Source organism: Schistocerca cancellata, chromosome 11, assembly GCF_023864275.1.
Source record: "Schistocerca cancellata isolate TAMUIC-IGC-003103 chromosome 11, iqSchCanc2.1, whole genome shotgun sequence".
Taxonomy (NCBI): Eukaryota; Metazoa; Arthropoda; class Insecta; order Orthoptera; family Acrididae; genus Schistocerca; species Schistocerca cancellata.
In genome coordinates, this window is record NC_064636.1 from 113,794,862 (window position 1) to 113,814,407 (window position 19,546).

Here is a 19,546-nt window from a genome sequence, read left to right on the forward strand (position 1 = left end):
TGAGGCTTTTCACGGATGATGCTGTGGTATATCGAGAGGTTGTAACAATGGAAAATTGTACTGAAATGCAGGAGGATCTGCAGCGAATTGATGCATGGTGCAGGGAATGGCAATTGAATCTCAATGTAGACAAGTGTAATGTGCTGCGAATACATAGAAAGAAAGATCCCTTATCATTTAGCTACAATATAGCAGGTCAGCAACTGGAAGCAGTTATTCCATAAATTATATGGGAGTAGGCATTAGGAGTGATTTAAAATGGAATGATCATATAATCGTCGGTAAAGCAGATGCCAGACTGAGATTCATTGAAAGAATCCTAAGGAAATGCAATCCGAAAACAAAGGAAGTAGGTTACAGTACGCTTGTTCGCCCACTGTTTGAATACTGCTCAGCAGTGTGGGATCCGTACCAGATAGGGTTGATAGAAGAGATAGAGAAGATCCAACGGAGAGCAGCGCGCTTCGTTATAGGATCATTTAGTAATCGCGAAAGCGTTACGGAGATGATAGATAAACTCCAGTGGAAGACTCTGCAGGAGAGACGCTCAGTAGCTCGGTACGGGCTTTTGTTGAAGTTTCGAGAACATACCTTCACCGAAGAGTCAAGCAGTATATTGCTCCCTCCTACGTATATCTCGCGAAGAGACCATGAGGATAAAATCAGAGAGATTAGAGCCCACACAGAGGCATACCGACAATCCTCCTTTTCACGAACAATCCGTGACAGGAATAGAAGGGAGAACCGATAGAGGTACTCAAGGTACCCTCCGCCACACACCGTCAGGTGGCTTGCGGAGTATGGATGTACATGTAGATTACTTTCTTGGATTTAACCTTCGTTCATATGATTTTGAATTTATTCTGCAGGTGTTTGATAAAGAATCTAGGATAATCCTTTCCTCTTATCTCCCCTTTTCGTTTGCTATTCTCAGTATTTGAATATGAAATGAAATGAAGTCCCATGCTTCTTCACAGAAGCGTAGGGGAACGATGCGGGAGACCCTCACCGCCTTACTAGGCAAGGTCCTAATGGAGGTGGTTTGCCGTTGCCTTCCTCCGACCGTAATGGGGATGAATGATGATGATGAAGACGACACAACAACACCCAGTCATCTCGAGGCAGGAAAAATCCCTGACCCCGCCGGGAATCGAACCCGGGACCCCGTGCTCGGGAAGCGAGAACGCTACCGCGAGGCCACGAGGGCGGACCATTTGAATAATATAGATCATCATCATCATCATTTAAGACTGATTATGCTTTTCAGCGTTCAGATTGGAGCATAGCCCCCCTTATACAGTTCCTCCATGATCCCCTATTCAGTGCTAACTTTGGTGCCTCTTGTGATGTTAAGCCTATTACTTCAAAATCATTCTTAAACGAATCCAGGTACCTTCTCCTCGGTCTGCCCCGACTCCTCCTACCCTCTACTGCTGAATCCATGAGTCTCTTGGGTAACCTTGCTTCTCCCATGCGTGTAACATGACCCCACCATCTAAGCCTGTTCGCCCTGACTGCTACATCTATAGATCTATAGATGTATAATATAGATGTTATTCAAAATATTACCAGTGTAGATTTTATCGTCAATAGTTGCCGACCCTGTCAAGATGATTCACTTCCCTACCTTAAGTTTCCACAAAGTTTGTTAATTGGGGTTTTCTGTCCTTGGGGCGTTACACTGTTCAGAAAAAGCGCTGAACTACAAAATCCCAAGAAATGGTTCATCTCTTCGGAAATGTGGGCTTCAGCGGCAGAGTATCTCAAACTGTTTGAGAATCGCTCTGAAATTTGTGCTCTATGCATGGTGAGCGGTGGTTTTGTGCATGAATGTTAAAGTTGCTTTAAAAGTGGATAGATGGATGTTCATGACAAAGGATGCAGCCATCCGTGTGTAGTCGGCCACGACCTGGTGCACGAAGTCGTCGAAACAATATGTCTCTTTGCATGTCCATTTTCCGTAGCAGATGTTACCAGTTATTATTTGTTTTTCTGTCTCCCGTTTTCTGCTAGACGCGTTCCACTTTTATTTACAGAGCGTTATCAGTGGTCACTGATGTTTGTCGCTCTCTTTTACATGTCGTGCAGTCCACTGGACTTTTTTCCCTCGTTGTTAGCGGATACTGAAGTTAAAAAGAAAAACAAAACTTAGTTTCAGTTTCACCTTCCACTACTTTTCCTCTTTTACGAACCGGCTTTTGTTTTCGCTGCCTTTGAGTTTTATACCATTTCACATATCTGTAGTTTCACCGTTTTCTACACGCAGCTCAGAACACACAAAACACTGCGATACGTATAGAAGAGGTAAAACTATGGACGTATGTCTGTGAGGAAAAGTTTTATGACGATTTAGGCTCACTCGATTACCGACGTCGTATTTTTGTACGAAAGTACTCGCCCACGATTTACCCGGCAAACACGAGAAAAGTTTCGTCATTTCGCATGCATCGCTTCTGAACATCGACCCTGACATTAGTGTGTACTATATAACAGACATTATTTTGAAAGGGGCAAGGTTGGTGATGACGACTGAATAAAATTGTTATTATTATTATTATTATTATTACGAGGGTAATCCCAAAAGTAAGGTCTCCTACCTTTTTTATAAGTACAGAACTCTGTTCGTGTGGCAGTTGGTCACACTGTTATGAAGAGTGCTTCACGCGCTGTGTGTAGACATGCGCACGCCGCGCTGAGGCGCTCAGTCTTGGCTTGGCAGCCGTTGAGAATGGAGCTCCCGCTGGATGTTACCGCTAAGTGCGAATTGCGCGCAGTTATTCGGTTTTTGAACGGAAATGGCACTGCGCCGATTGAAATCCATCGCCAATTGACGGAAGTGATGTCAAAAATGCTGGTATGTGGTGTAGAGAGTTTGCAGCTGGTCGGACCGAAATTCACGACGAACAAAGGAGCGGGAGACCGTCGATTTCTGAGGAGACAGTGTTGAAGGTTGAGCAAAGCATGCGTGAAGATCGACGGATAACCCTGGATGATGTCTGCAAGTTGGTTCCTGAGGTTTCCCGAAGCACCGCTCACAGAATTTTAACGGAGACATTGAACTACCCGAAGGTGTGCGCAAGATGGGTGCCACGCATGCTGACTGAGGACCACATGCGGCAACGAGTTGATGCTTCCTGCGCATTTCTTCACCGCCTTGGTGCCGAACAGGACAACTTTCTGGACTCAATTGTCACGGGTATACCACTTTACACCTGAGACCGAGCAACAATCACGCCAGAGGCGGCATCTTTCTTCGTCAAAGCCGCGGCAATTCAAACAAACACAGTCTGCCGGTAAAGTCATGACAACCGTTTCTTGGGATGGAAAGAGGTATTGTTGGTCGACTTTATGCCCACTGGGACCACAATTAATGCTGACAGGTACTGAGAGACTCAGAAAAAACTCAAACGGGCAATTCAGAACCGGAGAGGAGGAATGTTGAGCAAGGACGTACACATTCTCCATGACAACGCTCACCAACGCATCGCTCGGCAAACCGTTGCTCTCCTGCATCAGTTCCAGTGGAACATAGTAACCCACTCACTCTATAGTCCTGACTTGGCGCCCCGTTACTATCACCTGTTCCGTAGGTTAAAAGAACATTTGGCCGGAAAGCGATACGGCTCCGACGACGAGGTGAAAGAAGAGGTTCATAACATTATGAACAGCATGGCGGCGAGCTGGTATCACATGGGCACACAAAAATGATTCGACAGAAATGGTGATTATGTCGAAAAATAGCTAAATGTTCAAGCTGTAAACTGACGTAAGCCATACTAGAAATAAACAGGTCTAAGTACACTACTAGCCATTAAAATTGCTACACCAAGAAGAAATGCAGGCAATGGCCTTGCCGCAGTGGATACTCCGGTTACCGAGAGATCACCGAAGTTAAACGGTGTCGGGCGTGGCCGGAACTTGGATGGGTGACCATCCAGCGGCCATGCGTTGTTGAATTTTTCGGGGCCACTCAGCCTCGCGATGGCTATTGAGGAGCTACTCGACCGAATAGTAGCGGCTCCGGTCAAAGAAAACCATCGTAACGACCGGGAGAGCGGTGTGCCGACAACACGCCCCTCCTATCCGCATCCTCAACTAAGGATGACACGGCGGTCAGATCTACATCTACATTTATACTCCGCAAGCCACCCAACGGTGTGTCGCGGAGGGCACTTTACGTGCCACTGTCATTACCTCCCTTTCCTGTTCCAGTCGCGTATGGTTCGCGGGAAGAACGACTGTCTGAAAGCCTCTGTGCGCGCTCTAATCTCTCTAATTTTACATTCGTGATCTCCTCTGGAGGTATAAGTAGGGGGAAGCAATATATTCGATACCTCATCCAGAAACGCACCCTCTCGAAACCTGGCGAGCAAGCTACACCGCGATGCAGAGCGCCTCTCTTGCAGAGTCTGCCACTTGAGTTTGCTAAACATCTCCGTAACGCTATCACGGTTACCAAACAACCCTGTGACAAAACGCGCCGCTCTTCTTTGGATCTTCTCTATCTCCTCCGTCAACCCAATCTGGTACGGATCCCACACCCATGAGCAATACTCAAGTATAGGTCGAACGAGTGTTTTGTAAGCCACGTCCTTTGTTGATGGACTACATTTTCTAAGGACTCTCCCAATGAATCTCAATCTGGTACCCGCCTTACCAACAATTAATTTTATATGATCATTCCACTTCAAATCGTTCCGCACGCATACTCCCAGATATTTTACATAAGTAACTGCTACCAGTGTTTGTTCCGCTATCATAAAAAGGATCCTTCTTTCTATGTATTCGAAATACATTATATTTGTCTATGTTAAGGGTCAGTTGCCACTCCCTGCACCAAGTGCCTATCCGCTTCAGATTTTCCTGCATTTCGCTGCAATTTTCTAATGCTGCAACTTCTCTCTATACTACAGCATCATCCGCGAAAAGCCGTATGGAACTTCCGACGCTATCTACTAGGTCATTTATATATATTGTGTAAAGCAATGGTCCCATAACACTCCCCTGTGGCACGCCAGAGGTTACTTTAACGTCTGTAGACGTCTCTCCGTTGATAACAACATGCTGTGTTCTGTTTCCTAAAAACTCTTCAATCCAGCCACACAGCTGGTCTGATATTCCGTAGGCTCCTACTTTGTTTATCAGGCGACAGTGCGGAACTGTATCGAACGCCTTCCGGAAGTCAAGGAAAATGGCATCTACCTGGGAGCCTGTATCTAATATTTTCTGGGTCTCATTAACAAATAAAGCGAGTTGGGTCTCACACGATCGCTGTTCCCGGAATCCATGTTGATTCCTACAGAGTAGATTCTGGGTTTCCAAAAAACGACATGATACGCGAGCAAAAAACATGTTCTAAAATTCTACAACAGATCGACGTCAGAGATATAGGTCTATAGTTTTGCGCATCTGCTCGACGACCCTTCTTGAAGACTGGCACTACCTGTGCTCTTTTCAAATCATTTCGAACCTTCTGTTCCTCTAGAGACTTGCGGTACACGGCTGTTAGAAGGGGGGCAAGTTCTTTCGCGTACTCTGTGTAGAATCGAATTGGTATCCCGTCAGGTCCAGTGGACTTTCCTCTGTTGGGTGATTCCCGTTGCTTTTCTATTCCTTGGACACTTATTTCTACGTCAGCCATTTTTTCGTTTGTGCGAGGATTTAGAGAAGGAACTGCAGTGCGGTCTTCCTCTGTGAAACAGCTTTGGAAAAAGGTGTTTAGTATTTCATCTTTACGCGTGTCATCCTCTGTTTCAATGCCATCATTATCCCGGAGTGTCTGGATATGCTGCTTCGAGCCACTTACTGATTTAACGTAAGATCAGAACTTCCTAGGATTTTCTGTCAAGTCGGTACATACAATTTTACTTTCGGATTCACTGAACGCTTCACGCATAGCCCTCCTTACGCTAACTTTGACATCGTTTAGCTTCTGTTTGTCTCAGAGGTTTTGGCTGCGTTTAAACTTGTAGTGAAGCTCTCTTTGCTTTCGCAGTAGTTTCATAACTTTGTTGTTGAACCACGGTGGGTTTTTCTCGTCCCTCACAGTTTTAATCGGCACGTACCTGTCTAAAACGCATTTTACGATTGCCTTGAACTTTTTCCATGAACACTCAACATTGTCAGTGTCGGAACAGAAATTTTCGTTTTGATTTGTTAGGTAGTCTTAAATCTGTCTTCTATTACTCTTGCTAAACAGATAAACCTCCCTCCCTTTTTTTATATTCCTATTAACTCCCATATTCAGGGATGCTGCAACGGCCTTATGATCACTGATTCCCTGTTCTGCACTTATAGAGTCGAAAAGTTCGGGTCTGTTTGTTATCAGTAGGTCCAAGATGTTATCTCCACGAGTCGGTTCTCTGTTTAATTGCTCGAGGTAATTTTCAGTTAGTGCACTCAGTATAATGTCACTCGATGCTCTGTCCCTACCACCCATCCTAAACATCTGAGTGTCCCAGTCTATATCTGGTAAATTGAAATCTCCACCTAAGACTATAACATGCTGAGAATATTTATGTGAAATGTATTCCAAATTTTCTCTCAGTTGTTCTGCCACTAATGCTGCTGAGTCGAGAGGTCGGTAAAAGGAGCCAATTATTAACCTAGCTCGGTTGTTGAGTGTAACCTCCACCCATAATAATTCACAGGAACTATCCACTTCTACTTCACTACAGGATAAACTACTACTAACAGCGACGAACACTCCACCACCGGTTGCATGCAATCTATCCTTTCTAAACACCGTCGGCTGAATTTGGCTTCAGCCAGCTTTCCGTACCTATAACGATTTCAGCTTCGGTGCTTTCTATCAGCGCTTGAAGTTCCGGTACTTTACCAACGCAGCTTCGACAGTTTACAATTACAATACCGATTGCTGCTTGGTCCCCGCATGTCTTGACTTTGCCCCGCACCCTTTGAGGCTGTTGACCTTTCTGTACTTGCTCGAGACCATCTAACCTAAAAAACCGCCCAGTCCACGCCACATAACCCCTGCTACCCGTGTAGCCGCTTGCTGCGTGTAGATGGTTCCGATCGGCCACTTGTGGCTTGAAGACGGAGTGCATGTGCAAGAATAAATGCGATGATAAACGAGTATTCATTGGAGAAATATATTATACTAGAGCTGACATATGATTACATTTTCACGCAATTTGGGTGCATAGATCCTGAGAAATCAGTACCCAAAACAACCACCTCTGGCTGTAATAACGGCCTTGATACGCCCAGGCATTGAGTCAAGCAGAGATGGATGGCGTGTACAGGTACAGCTGCCCATGCAGCTTCAACAAGATACCACAGTTCATCAACAGTAGTGACTGGCGTATTGTGACAAGCCAGTTGCTCGGTTACCATTGACCAGACGTTTTCAGTTGGTGAGAGATCTGGAGAATGTGCTGGCCAAGGCAGCAGTCGAACATTTTCTGTATCCAGAAAAGCCCGTACAGGACCTGCAACATGCGGTAGTGCATTATCCTGCTCAAATGTAGGGTTTCGTAGGGATAGTATGAAGGGTAGAGCCACGGGTCGTAACACATTTGAAATGTAACGTCCACTGTTCAAAGTGCCGACAATGTGAACAAGATGTGACCGAGACGTGTAACTAATGGCAACCCATACCATCACGCCGGGTGATACGCCAGTATGGCGATGACGAATACACGCTTCCAGTGTGCGTTCAGTGCGATGTGGCCAAACACGGATGCGATCATCGTCATGCTGTAAACAGATCCTGGATTCATCCGAAAAAATTACATTTTGTCATTCGTGCAGCGAGGTTCGTCGTCGAGTACACCATCGCAGTCGGGGCCGCCTGTGATGCAGCGTCGAGGATAACCGCAGCCATCGTCTCCGAACTGATAGTCCATGCTGCTGCAAACGTCGTTGAACTGTTCGTGCAGATGGTTGTTGTCTTGCAAACGTCCCCATCTGTTGACTCAGGGATCGAGACGTATATACACGATCCGTTACAGCCATGCGGAAAAGATGCCTGTCGCATCGCGACTGCTAGTGATACGAGGCCGTTGGGATCCAGCACGGCGTTTCGTATTACCCTCCTGAACCCACCGATTCCATATTCTGCTAACAGTCACTGGGTCTCGATCAACGCGAGCAGCAATGTTACGATACGATAAACCGCAATCGCGATAGGCTACAATCCGACCTTTATCAAAGTCGGAAACGTGATGGTACGCATTTCTCCTCCTTAGAGCAGGCATCACAACAACGTTTCACCAGGCAACGCCGGTCAACTGTTGCTTGTGTATGAGAAATCGGCTGGAAACTTTCCTCATGTCAGCACGTTGTAGTTGCCGCCACCGGCGCCATCCTGCGTGAATGCTTTGAAAAGCTAATCATTTGCATATCGCAGCATCTTCTTTCTGTAGGTTAAATTTCGCGTCTGTAGCACGCCATCTTCGTGGTGTAGCAATTTTAATGGCCAGTAGTGTACTTATAAAAAAATAGACCTTACTTTTGGGATTCCTCTCCTATTATAATTATTATCTGCTGTCTTTTGAAATGCGTACGTTTTACTACATGCCACAGAGTGACCTTCAAACGTAAAAGTACTCTTCGCAGTGGTACCATCCACGCTATAAAGACAACATTTGCGGAGTCACCGTGTTTGACGTGAATGTGATTGTTGCAGGAGCGGCTGCTGCTGTCGGTTCTGCCCCGCCACGTTGCCATGGAGATGAAGGCGGATATCGCGGGAAAACCCAAGGACTCCATGTTCCACAAGATCTACATCCAGCGGCACGAGAACGTCAGGTAACTCACATCTGTCATTACAGTCACTAGTCATTACAGTACTCTGGGGTCAGTTCTAGTGTCTGATTCCACTCTTCGGCTTTTTTAGCAATGACGTCATTCCTAAGGCAGAGACGCTTCGTAGGGGCAATCTTTGAAAGCAACTGATCATATTCTACATCTGCATCTGCTTGGCAGAGGGTTCAGTGAACAACCTTCTTCTCTTAATGATTGCCACTCCAATTGACGTATCACATCTGTGACACTATGTACCCTATTTCGCGATAATACAAAACGAGCTGCCCTTCTTCGTACTTTTTTCGATGTCATTCGTCAGTCTCACCTGATGCTGATCGTACAGCAATACTCCTCATTTCATATTCGTAGACAAACGCATGTAGCATACGATAAAATTACAAACACAGTTCACGTGATTAATTACTTAGCCACAAATTATACCGACAAGAATTAAAGGTGAGGAAAATAAATAACAACAGGAATAGAGAAGTATACTTGACGGATATGATTTATCATCGTCATTTATGTGAGTAAGGAAAGCACAGAGAGCCGTTAATTCCAGTACAGTATAGCGCATGGTGAGGTCATAAAATTATGAATCAGCGTTAACTTTTAATACTAATTGTTAAATATTACCGCACGAGTAGACAGGTAACAAAAACTGACAAAAATTTGGGTCTAACAAACACTGGAATCAGTAACTGTAACTGACCTATATGGGTTAGTTCTACTTGCAGATCCCAACCATTGCACGATTAGTTATTTAGATCCTATAAACAAGTGTGTGCTCTAAAGCGTTATAGGATTTGTACGTATCGTATTACTGCCAAAAAAACTTAAGTTTTTCATAACAGGTAGATTGTGCTGCCACCTACTGCCAGGTACTACGTATCAGCGCCCTCATTAGTCATTAGAAATCGTGCGAGAGCGGAATGGGGCGCTCCGCGGAACTTACGAACTTCGAACGTGGTGTTTGGGTGTCACTTGTGTCATACGTCTGTACGAGAGATTTCCGCACTCCTAAACATTCCTAGCTCCACTGTTTCCGATGTAACAGTGATGTGGAAACGTGAAGGGACACGTACAGCACAAAAGCGTACAGGCCGACCTCGTCTGTTGACTGACAGAGACCGCCGACAGCTGAAGAGAGTCGTAACGAGGGGCTTGCACTCCTTGTTGTTTTGGATGGCACTATCACAGCAGATGCCTACATTGATTTTTTATTCATCTTCTCGCTTCCCACCGTCGAAAAGCAATTCGGGGATGGCGTTTGCATTTTTCAACACGATCGAACAACTGCTCATAATGCACGACCTGCGGCGGACTGGTTACACGACAATAACATGCCTGTAATGGACTGTCCTGCACAGAGTCCTGACCTGAATCCACTAGAACACCTTTGGGACGTTTTGGAACTCCCACTTCGTGCCACGCCTCACCGACCGATATCGATACCTGTCCTCAGCGCAGCACTCCTTGAAGAATGGGCTGCCATTCCCCAAGAAACCTTCCAGCAGCTGGTTGAACGTATGCCTGCGAGAGTGGAAGAGGTCATCAAGGCTAAGGTGTGGGCCAACACCATACTGAATTCGTGCATTACCGCTGGAGACCGCCACGACTTATAAGTCATTTTCAGGCAGGTGTCCGGATACTTCTGATCACATAGTGTATCGTCGTTACTATTAAAAAGAGAAAAATTTGTTTTGTGGTAGATCTGAGATCAATAAGAAATGTAGAAATCCTACAAAACTGTAGCCCACAGATTTAAAGCAAAAATGTCCGAAATTATTAACCATCGAAAAGTTGAAATCAGTAACGAAATTTGACCTCCGATATACGTCAATTCTAATTACCGATTCCATCCATTTGGTGATTGATTAATTATATCATTATTTCAGCACGTGTGTGTACTCAAATGTAGGCTAATATGACTTCTGCATTTGTATTTGCTCTCTGAAATACTGCAAAAAGGTTACTAATATTGGAATCGGTAACTATAATTGACCTATATAGAAGGTCAGTTCCAGTTACCGATTCTAATTTTTGTTATGCACCGCAGTAGTTTTAGAGAGCAATTACAAATGGTATTACGTTTCAGTGTATACAACTGCAAAAATAATTTACATATGAATCATGGAGCGGTTGGAATCTGTAACTGGAATTTATCTTCATAGGTTAATTCTAGTTATGGATTCCAATATTTTCTAGGTTTCGTTGATATTCGTTTGTCATGTACTAGCTTCTCTTTTAGAATTTAGTGCGTCGATTTCTCCACATTTTATGCTACTGTTTTGCATTTGTTGTCAATCATTTAATTTTCCCGTTTTTCTGATACATTTTAGTTTCTCACCTCCCAAAACTCCCACTTTCCTGCGCTCCTCCCGTTAGATTCAATAATTAATTTAGAATTAACGCTATTTTATACGAGGGTGAGTCAAATGAAAATCTTAAATATTTTTTTAAAATATTACTTATTGTGCAGAAGTGGTACAAATCTGTATCACTTCTCAACATAATCTCCCCCACGCTGAATGCAAGTCCTCCAGCGCTTACAAAGTGCATAAATTCCTTTAGAAAGAAATTCTTTTGGTAGTCCGCGCAACCACTCACGCACCGCGTGCCGTACCTCTTCATCAGAACGGAACTTCTTTCCTCTCATGGCGTCTTTGAGTGGTCCAAACATATGGAAATCACCCGGGGCAAGGACTGGTGAGTGTGGTGGATGAGGAAGACACTCAAAATGCACGTTTGTGATTGTTGCAACTGGTGTACGGGCAGTGTGGGGCCTTGCATTGTCGTGTTGCGAAAGGACACCTGCTGACAGCAATCCACGTCGGTTTGATTTGATTGCAGGCCGCAGATGATTTTTTAGGCGATCTGTGTATGATGCGCTGGTGAGAGTGGTCCCTCTATGCATGTAATGCTCCAAAATGACGCCTGTTTCGTCCCAAAAGAAACTTTCCCTGCTGATGGTTCTCTTCGAAACTTCTTCGGTTTTGGTGATGAGGAATGGCGCCATTCCTTGCTCGCTCTCTTCGTTTCTGGTTGGTGGAAGTGAACCCAGGTTTCGTCCCCAGTAACGATTCTTGCAAGGAAGCCATCACTTTTTCGTTCAAAGCGCCGAAGAAGTTCTTCACAAGCGTCAACACGTCGTTCTCTCATTTCAGGAGCCAGCTGCCGTGGCACCCATCTTGCAGACACTTTGTGAACCTGGAGCACATCGTGCACAGTATGTTGTGCTGAGCCATGACTAATCTGTAAACATGCCGCAATTTCATTCAGTGTCACTCGGCGGTTTTCCTTCACTGTGGCTAGAACTGCTGCAATGTTCTGTGGAGTCACAACTGGTTGTGCCTGACCTGGACGAGGAGCATCTTGCACTGAAGTCACACTTGCTGCTGTGACAAACATGCGTCACCGTACCGAACCTTCACTCGTCGATGAATTTCAATAGGTTTCACACCTTCACTGCGCAAAACCGAATAACAGGACGCTATTCTTCCCTGGTTCAAGTCGCAGGTGGGGCGGCCATCTTTATACTGATACTGCGACAGTGCGACAGTGCAGTTACCTTCACCACTATGCTGCCACCTACAGAACATTCTGCACGCCGTTTGGAGCACGCTCACCAACTTACAGGATAACGGCGCGAAATTTCGATTTGTTATTACAAATGTAAGGTTTTCATTTGACTCACCCTCGTAACAGTATGATATCACCATGCGCTTTACTGTAATGGCATTTAAAGGTACTCTGTGCTTTTATAGTGGGATAAATCACAAGAAAACTTCTTACCAGACGTGATTTGTTTTTAATTCTTGTTTTTAATTTTCGTTACCTTCACCTCGTTTCGATATAATACATGACTAAGTAAATAACTGCGTGAATGTGATCGAAGTTTTAGCGTATACTATATTCGTTTGTTTACGAGTATGATCTGTTGTTTTCATAGATTGCCTATACGTAGCCTCTTTGCCTTACAAGGGGAGGCCACGACGTTTGGAACGAGGATTTACTGCAGACTTCGTACACTCGTAGTACTCCGTGAGGACAGCAAAACGTGTGCGCAGTAGCGCGTACTTCTCAAGCGTTACTGAGAAAATTGCAACATAATTTCGGCCGTGAAATACACTCCTGGAAATTGAAATAAGAACACCGTGAATTCATTGTCCCAGGAAGGGGAAACTTTATTGACACATTCCTGGGGTCAGATACATCACATGATCACACTGACAGAACCACAGGCACATAGACACAGGCAACAGAGCATGCACAATGTCGGCACTAGTACAGTGTATATCCACCTTTCGCAGCAATGCAGGCTGCTATTCTCCCATGGAGACGATCGTAGAGATGCTGTGTGTAGTCCTGTGGAACGGCTTGCCATGCCATTTCCACCTGGCGCCTCAGTTGGACCAGCGTTCGTGCTGGACGTGCAGACCGCGTGAGACGACGCTTCATCCAGTCCCAAACATGCTCAATGGGGGACAGATCCGGAGATCTTGCTGGCCAGGGTAGTTGACTTACACCTTCTAGAGCACGTTGGGTGGCACGGGATACATCCGGACGTGCAGTGTCCTGTTGGAACAGCAAGTTCCCTTGCCGGTCTAGGAATGGTAGAACGATGGGTTCGATGACGGTTTGGATGTACCGTGCACTATTCAGTGTCCCCTCGACGATCACCAGTGGTGTACGGCCAGTGTAGAAGATCGCTCCCCACACCATGATGCCGGGTGTTGGCCCTGTGTGCCCCGGTCGTATGCAGTCCTGATTGTGGCGCTCACCTGCACGGCGCCAAACACGCATACGACCATCATTGGCATCAAGGCAGAAGCGACTCTCATCGCTGAAGACGACACGTCTCCATTCGTCCCTCCATTCACGCCTGTCGCGACACCACTGGAGGCGGGCTGCACGATGTTGGGGCGTGAGCGGAAGACGGCCTAACGGTGTGCGGGACCGTAGCCCAGCTTCATGGAGACGGTTGCGAATGGTCCTCGCCGATACCCCAGGAGCAACAGTGTCCCTAATTTGCTGGGGAGTGGCGGTGCGGTCCACTGCGGCACTGCGTAGGATCCTACGGTCTTGGCGTGCATCCGTGCGTCGCTGCGGTCCGGTCCCAGGTCGACGGGCACGTGCACCTTCCACCGACCACTGGCGACAACATCGATGTACTGTGGAGACCTCACGCCCCACGTGTCGAGCAATTCGGCGGTACGTCCACCCGGCCTCCCGCATGCCCACTATACGCCCTCGCTCAAAGTCCGTCAACTGCACATACGGTTCACGTCCACGCTGTCGCGGCATGCTACCAGTGTTAAAGACTGCGATGGAGCTCCGTATGCCACGGCAAACTGGCTGACACTGACGGCGGCGGTGCAGAAATGCTGCGCAGCTAGCGCCATTCGACGGCCAATACCGCGGTTCCTGGTGTGTCCGCTGTGCCGTGCGTGTGATCATTGCTTGTACAGCCCTCTCGCAGTGTCCGGAGCAAGTATGGTGGGTCTGACACACCGGTGTCAATGTGTTCTTTTTTCCATTTCCAGGAGTGTATACACCTGTGCGTGGCCACTTTTAGCATAAGCGCCGGCAGCCGAGTGGTTGCCGGGACGGTAGCTCAGCGTGTTCGGTCAGAGTGTTACCTCCACTCTGTAAAAATAAAATTGAATTCACCGACCAACAACGAACTAAAACGGGTGTCTTACGACGTCCGCCACGAGCAGATACATCCAACGAAAGCGAACAAAATGAGATTTAAAAAAAAATGGGTTAGCGTTCAAGCCCTGTAATCGCTGGGTCGCTGGATCGAGTTCCGCTCGTCAGCTTTTCTTCTTCTAATACAGTCATTTTCTTTACTATTTACATTGCAATTGATGCAATGGGAAAAATATATGTAATAGGATGAACTTTTATTAAATTTACAATATTATTTGGCAGTGTACTAATTTTTATTATCACAAATAATATAATTTTCATAACTACCGACTAGTAAACGGCCAAACGCATAAAGTGATACAGAAAATGTATTCTTGTCCGTGATTTGAGAAATCCCTTACACCTGGAAGGAGCCCGAAACGACTTGGTACCTCCAAGTTTTGACCGGCACAGACGGCTTTCGAAAGATGTACAATTAATCGTCGCTTTCGACATTACAAGTTGCGAGATGGTATTTTTCGTAAGAACATGAAAAACAAAGTTAAACGGCACCAGCTGCATTGAATAAATGCTATGTTTCCGCACACGCAAGGTCTTTTGAGGTTTTCCGTGGAAAAACAAACCTTGTTAACATTTTCAAAAACCTCTCTTTCAGCCGATAATTTGGATGGAAACCATGCATAACGCAGCATTTCCTTAAATATCGGCGCTGGTAATTGGTCATGCATTATCGAGTGTATTTTAATAGCGTCTTCACGAGAAGCAATTTCTCGTTCACTTTCGATTAAATACGAACAATTTTGAAGACAGGGACAAGCACACATTTTCAGTATCACTTTATGCGTTTGGTCGTTTACTAGTCGGTAGTTATGAATATTATATTATTTGTGATAATAAAGATTTGTTGACTGCCAAGTAACATTGTAAATTTAATAAAAGTTCATCCGATTACACGTATTTGTCCCATTACATCAATTGTAATATAAATAGTAAAGAAAATGACTGTGTTAGAAAAAACAAAGCTGACGAGTGGGACACGATCCAGCGACCCAACGAGTACAGGGCTTGAACGCTATCCACTCTTTTTTTTCTTTTTTCTTATTTTCAGTTTTGTTCGTTTTCGTTCGTCGTATGTGCTTGGGGCGGACGTCGTAGGACACCCTTTTAAGTTCGTTGTTGATCGATTAACTCAGTTTTTTTTATTACAGAGCGCAGCTAACCCTCTGTCCGAACACGCTTAGCTACCGTGCCGGCGTTCGATTTGACGCCACTTCGGCGACTTGCGCGTCGATGGGGATGAAATGATGATGATTAGGACAACACAACAGCCAGTCCCTGAGCGGAGCCACTCGGCTGCCGGCGCTTCATAGTAAAAATGGCCACGCGCAGGTATATAATTGACGACCGAAATTATCTTGCGATTTTCTCAGTAACGCTTGAGAAGTACGCGCTACTGCTTACACGTTTTGTTGTCCTGATGGCGTACTACGAGTGTACGAAGTCTGCAGTAAATCCGCGTTCCAAACGTCGTGGCCTCCCCTTGCTAGATGTAACGTCAGTGCGCAAAGCCGACAAGTTTAATCAGACACTAGAATTTACCCGTGCTCTGCCCACGAACATGAAGTGTCGCGTCACATTAATGTGACCACCTCTCAAAAGCTAGATAACCACATTTTACAGCGCAGATCGCTGACAGACTTATAGGAGCAGAGTCAGTGAGAATGTGGAAGATGCCGAAAGGGATGTGATGGAGCCGTGGCGACTCCAGTGCCGTGGCGAGCTGCGATAGGTCTGTCGGTCGAGGATCCATGGCTCGGGCAGCCCGATCGTGGTGGTCCCTCAAATAATAGACTCGGTTTAAAACTGACCAGTCTGATGGTCAAGAGGCTACAGTGAACTCACCCTGGTGCTTTCCGCACTTACACTACAATCTATGTGATATGTTGCATTGTCCTGTTGGTAGATGCCATCGTGCTGAGGAAAAACAAACTACACTTAGGGGTGGAAATGGTCCCGAAGGATAGATGAATCCTGGTGTTGGTTCATTGGGCCTTCCAGAATGACGAGATTACCCAGGGAATGACCTCTGACCTTGGCAATTCCGACTATTGTTACAGTGTATTTGTTTTCAGACGTATCACACAATACAGGCCAACGGTCACATCCCGATTTAGCATAAAACTTGATGATCTGAAAAGACCACCTGTCGCCATTCTGTGGGCGTCCAATTACAGTACTGCCGAGCAAATTCCAGTCTTCGTTGCTGATGGACACTGGTTAGCACGACTGCACAAGCTGCATGCTGCGGACGCCCGTATACAGCAACGTTAGCTGAACAGTTCTGTTGGTAGCTAACATATTTGTCTCGACGGTCAATTGCTCAACAGTTGTACATACACTATATGATCAAGAGTGCCCGGACACCCACAAAAACATACGTTTTTCATATTAGGTGCATTGTGCTGCCACCTGCTGCCAGGTACTTCATATCAGCGAGCTCAGTAGTCATTAGACATCGTGAGAGAGCAGAATGGGGCGCTACGCGGAACTCACGGACTTCGAACGCTGTCAGGTGACTGGGTGTCACTTGTGTCATACACATGTACGCTAGCTTTCCACACTCCTAAACATCCCTAAGTCCACTGTTTCCGATGTGATAGTGAAGTGGAAACGTGAAGGGACACGAACAGCACAAAAGCGGACAGGCCGACCTCGACTGTTGACTGACAGAGACTGCTGACAGTTGAAGAGGGTCGTAATCTGTAATAGGCAGACATCTATCCAGACCATCACACAGAAATTCCAAACTCCATCAGGATCCACTGCAAGTACTGCCATAGTTAGGCGGGAGATGACAAAACCTGGATGTCATGATCGAGCGGCTGCCCATAAGCCACACATCATGCCATTAAATGCCAAACGACGCCATGCTTGGTGTAAGGAACGTAAACATTGGACGACTGAACAACGGAAAAACTTTGGGTGGAGTGACGGACCATGGTACACAATGTGGCGATCCGATGGCAGGGTGTGGGTATGGCGAATGCCCAGTGAATGTCGTCTGGTTGGTTGGTTTGTGGGAATTGAAGGGACCAGTCTACAAAGGCCATAGGTCTGAACGTCACCTGCCAGCGTGTGTAGTGTCAACAGTAAGATTCGGAGCCGGTAGTGTTATGGTGTAGTCGTGTTTTTGATGAAGAGGGCTTGCACTCCTTGTTGTTTTGCGTGGTACTACCACAGCACAGGCCTACAATGATCTTTTAAGCACCTTCTTGCTTCCCACTGTTGAACACAAATTCAGGGATGGGGATTGCATCTTTCAACACGATCGAGCACCTGTTCATAATGCACTACCTGTGGCGGAGTCGTTACACGACAATGACATCCGTGTAATAGACTGGCCTGCACAGATTCCTGACCTGAATCCTATATAATAGCTTTGGGACTTCGTGCCAGGCCTCACCCACCGACATAGATACCTCTCTTCAGTGCAGCACGCCGTGAAGAACGGGCCGCCATTCCACAAGAAACCTTCCAGCACCTCGCTGAACATATGCCTGCGAGAGTGGAAGCTGTCAGCAAGGCTAAGGGTGTGTCAACACCATTCTCAATTCCAGCATTACGAATGGAGGGCTCCACGAACTTGTAAGCCATTTTCAGGCATGTGTTCGGATACTTTTGATCACGTTGTGTATGTTCTGCTGTACACGCCTTTGCAGCCGTAGTTCACCCCTGTTATCTACTGCCCGTGTGGCACCACGGTTGTCTCAACGCCGGATTCGCTCTACCATGCTTCCACCGTTGGCCCGAAAGCCAATGATCGTGTCCTTTTGGACGGCAGATAAATCCTTCCATTCCCCACTACGACAACGACTGCACTGTTCCGCTCGTCCCCCTGACACACATTACATACCCTCCACTGCTAGTGCTTCCACCTGCAGTCTGTGCGTGGTTATTGCACGTAGACATAGAACATAGGCGGTGATCCTGTTCACGTAACTGTACAGTGTACTATGCTTTGGGCAGATACATTTTCGTTTGTACGGCTTCCACCCATAATCTTTTTCTTGTTTAGACGTAATCCATGTGATAAAGGGGGAACTGCAAAAGTAATTGTCGATTTTTGACATGTGATGTAGTACACATGCAACGATCGATGTGAACAATATGGCGACATCATATTGTCGGTGGTATTTTGAAATGTAAACAACACACACAATTTTCATTTTAAAATTCTCTACATCGGAAAAAATAGTTCAAATTACAACTATAATGATCAGCCCCATATAAATAAGAGAAACATTTTTTGGAACGTAAAATCAAGTTCTACAGCTGTTATAGACATCATGACACATACCTAGGTCTAAAACATTATGTATCATAAATAAATCTTGTGTAGTATCAGAAGAGTGCCTTTAGCTATATAGCTCAACTAGAGAACGAGACACAGAATTACGAATATATGCACGCATTAGTAGAAAATTTGAATGGTTTTGACAAGAATAACTTCAGTTATTTTTCGGACAGGAAACAAACAGACAACGCAGAAAAAAGAAAAAGAATCAACGGATATATCGGATACCTAGATATACACATGGAAAATAATCAAACCCAATATCGAAAAATGCACTTTAGATATGTAAGTCAATTGAAGACTGCAGAACGCAGTTAAAGCTTTCTATAAAATATTTGTTCGTATGTGGGGAAACAATATATTTATTTCAAAAACTTTCTCCCTGTGTAACCTGTACTTAGATAAAGTATTCAGTTGCAGAGCGAAAGTGACTGTTGGTTGGCCCTGTGTTGTAGATGTAAACAGTGTCGTGAAACAACAAGTTAAACTTCATCAAATGCAAAAATTTGAAATAAAGAAAACGAATCTAATTAAATGCCAAAATAAAGTGATTGTGTGCTCAATCAAAGCTATGTAACTAAAACTCAGTACCGGAGCACATTATGAACGACCGGTCATATGAAGTGCAAAGTTAATCTAAGAATATCCAAAAAAATAAATTACTGCTCTATTTGGAGGAAAATAATTGTTTGAAATTTTCAACACATTTCACTGAAAATTACTGTGCTTGCTACTACGACACCTGACAATCCTGACTACACACTGTTT

General features: G+C 45.4%; 1 protein-coding gene across 1 annotated transcript in view; it reads left to right on the forward strand.

The window, feature by feature from the left end:
• Positions 1-19,546, forward strand: part of LOC126108294 (adenylate cyclase type 5-like) — a 693,279-nt gene that overhangs the window by 180,878 nt on the left and 492,855 nt on the right. The window contains exon 2 of the mRNA XM_049913517.1: positions 8,651-8,772. Coding sequence (XP_049769474.1) covers positions 8,690-8,772 — 83 coding nt within the window. The 5' untranslated portion in view covers positions 8,651-8,689. The remainder of the gene's footprint in view (positions 1-8,650; positions 8,773-19,546) is intronic.